General features: G+C 54.1%; 1 protein-coding gene across 1 annotated transcript in view; it reads left to right on the top strand.

The window, feature by feature from the left end:
* The window catches only part of IL20RB (interleukin 20 receptor subunit beta), a 33,518-nt gene that overhangs the window by 9,562 nt on the left and 21,829 nt on the right, over nt 1–2,127 (top strand). The window contains exon 5 of the mRNA XM_008053002.2: nt 1,630–1,756. Coding sequence (XP_008051193.2) covers nt 1,630–1,756 — 127 coding nt within the window. The remainder of the gene's footprint in view (nt 1–1,629; nt 1,757–2,127) is intronic.

Below are 2,127 nucleotides of genomic sequence, written 5' to 3'. Positions count from 1 at the left end.
CTCAGCCTTCCAAGCAGCTGGAACTAGAGGCGCGCTACCACGCCCGGCTAATTTTTGAATTATTGTAGAGATGAGGTCTCGCCAAGTTGCCCAGGCAGGTCTCAAACCCATGGGCTCAGGCGATCCACTCACCTCAGCCTCCCAAAGGCGTGGGATTACAGGCTGAGCCACCGAGCCCGGCATGCCATTTTCTAATGAAATCATCTGGTCTAGAGATTTCATTTTTGAGAGCTTTTAAGTTCTAGAATTACATTATGTTAATGAATGGGCGAATTATATTGATGTGTAATTTAATTGTCTAATTAAATTAACTAGCTATATAAAGTGTGACTTTATATTTATGTAGCTTTTTATTCCCCAAATAGCTGACCGGAGAACTTTTTTTTACTTTGCCAGAGAAAGCCGTCAGAGGGGACCATTCCCCAACTCCAGCTGGCCTTTTCCTTTCTCTTGGGTGACTTCAAGGTTATGAGGGTTCAGGAAGCCTCCTCTGAGGGTGGCTCAGGTGTTTCCTCACAGGTGTCCCATCAGGGTCCCACATCAGAGAAGAGGCAGGGGAACCAGGCGGGGTATCCCCAGCAGCCCCCATCCCCTCGTGGTCACAGGGCTTGACAACAAACAGCAGATGTCAATCTGGTGACAGGCACAGACGAAAATCCTTGAGTGAGGGCCCCATGTCCACCATCACCGAGCCGTGGACGTGACCACTGCAACAGCAAGGGAGGCAGGTTTTGGGCATTCAAAAAGAAGCATGTGGAAGGGAGAAGAAAGCCCCCAGAGCAGAGTCCAGGCTGCACACTGGGGTCACGTGTGAGGATGAGCTTTGGGGCTGCCCAGTGTCCGTATGCACGGGGCCAGCTTCCCAGGCCTCTCGTTCTGTACAAGTGTGTGCACGCTCTGGGCACACTGTGCATGCCTCTAGAAGCAGATGCTTGCATCTGAGGCCGGCCCAGGGGCCTGCAGCCTCCCTGGGGTAGAGTCTCGGAGCTGGCTTGGTGCTGGTTCGGTGCCCTTCTGGACTCTCTCCACGTCAGAGCTGAGTCCGACGTCTCACCTGGCAGCTGATGCCCTCCTTGGCCTTTCTGGGGGACATGCAGGGATGTGCCTTGGCATCTGAGGACGGCAGCGACAGGAGAAGGGGGTGATGAGAAGCTCACAGGAGCCCGCATGGGTTTGCCACGAAGTGAGCTAGACTCGGGTCTATGCGACTTGCTTAAGGCCACACAGTGCGTGGCAGTGTCGCGGCCTCCATCCGGGTCCGTCTGACATCACGAGTGGTCAGTCATGCGCCTCGGTTTCTCATGGATACAGTGAAGAAGCGAAGGGTCTTTACCTCCCAGTATGGTCATGAGGATTAAGTGAGATCATCGTGTAACAAGCTAGCACATGGCCTAGGTGGAGCATAGTGAGTGCTCGATACGTATCGGCCGTCGTTGTCTTTTCGATTAAGATGCCATTTTATCACCAAAGGCAGAGCCACGACGATGACAGCGAAAATGTAGCATTCACACAAGCAGGATGACATTCGAACGGCTTCTGGCCTAAAAGCACGTGAGGCTGTTCATCAGACGCCCGTTGGAAGCGGTGACATTCGCCCGCCCTGAGCCCACCTGTCTGCTTTGATCCCAGGTGGTGCCGGGGCCCTGGCCGCCCCACAGAACCTCTCTGTGCACTCAACCAACCTGAAGCATCTCTTGAGGTGGAGCCCGGTGGTCGTGCCTGGAGGAACAGTATCCTATTCTGTCGAGTACCAAGGGTGAGTGGCTGTTGGTTTGTCAGCGTTCTCTTCCCCTCAGACAGCGGTGAGTTCTTGAAGGCACAGCCCTCCCTCCTCAGTTTGCGGGGTCTTTGTGAGCTCAGGGGTAGATGCTCTCCAGTGATCTGTCCCTCTGTCCCCGTGGGCACTGAGAGCGTTGAAGAAGTGAGGAATAGTGTTCTGTGGATTTGACAGTGAACTCTCTGGGAGCACAAATGTGTATAATGTATTTTTTTAAAAATAGGAGTTCTGCCGGGCTCGGTGGCTCAGCCTGTCATCCCGCGCCTTTGGGAGGCTGAGGTGAGGGGATGGCCTGAGCCCGCGGGTTCGAGACCCGCCTGGACAGGCGAGACCTCATCTCTACAATAAAT

Source organism: Carlito syrichta, unplaced genomic scaffold, assembly GCF_000164805.1.
Source record: "Carlito syrichta isolate Samal-C Ts95f unplaced genomic scaffold, Tarsius_syrichta-2.0.1 Scaffold287770, whole genome shotgun sequence".
Lineage (NCBI taxonomy): Eukaryota > Metazoa > Chordata > Mammalia > Primates > Tarsiidae > Carlito > Carlito syrichta.
Note: the sequence above shows the minus strand (reverse complement) of the source record. Positions and strands in the feature narration are given on the sequence as shown.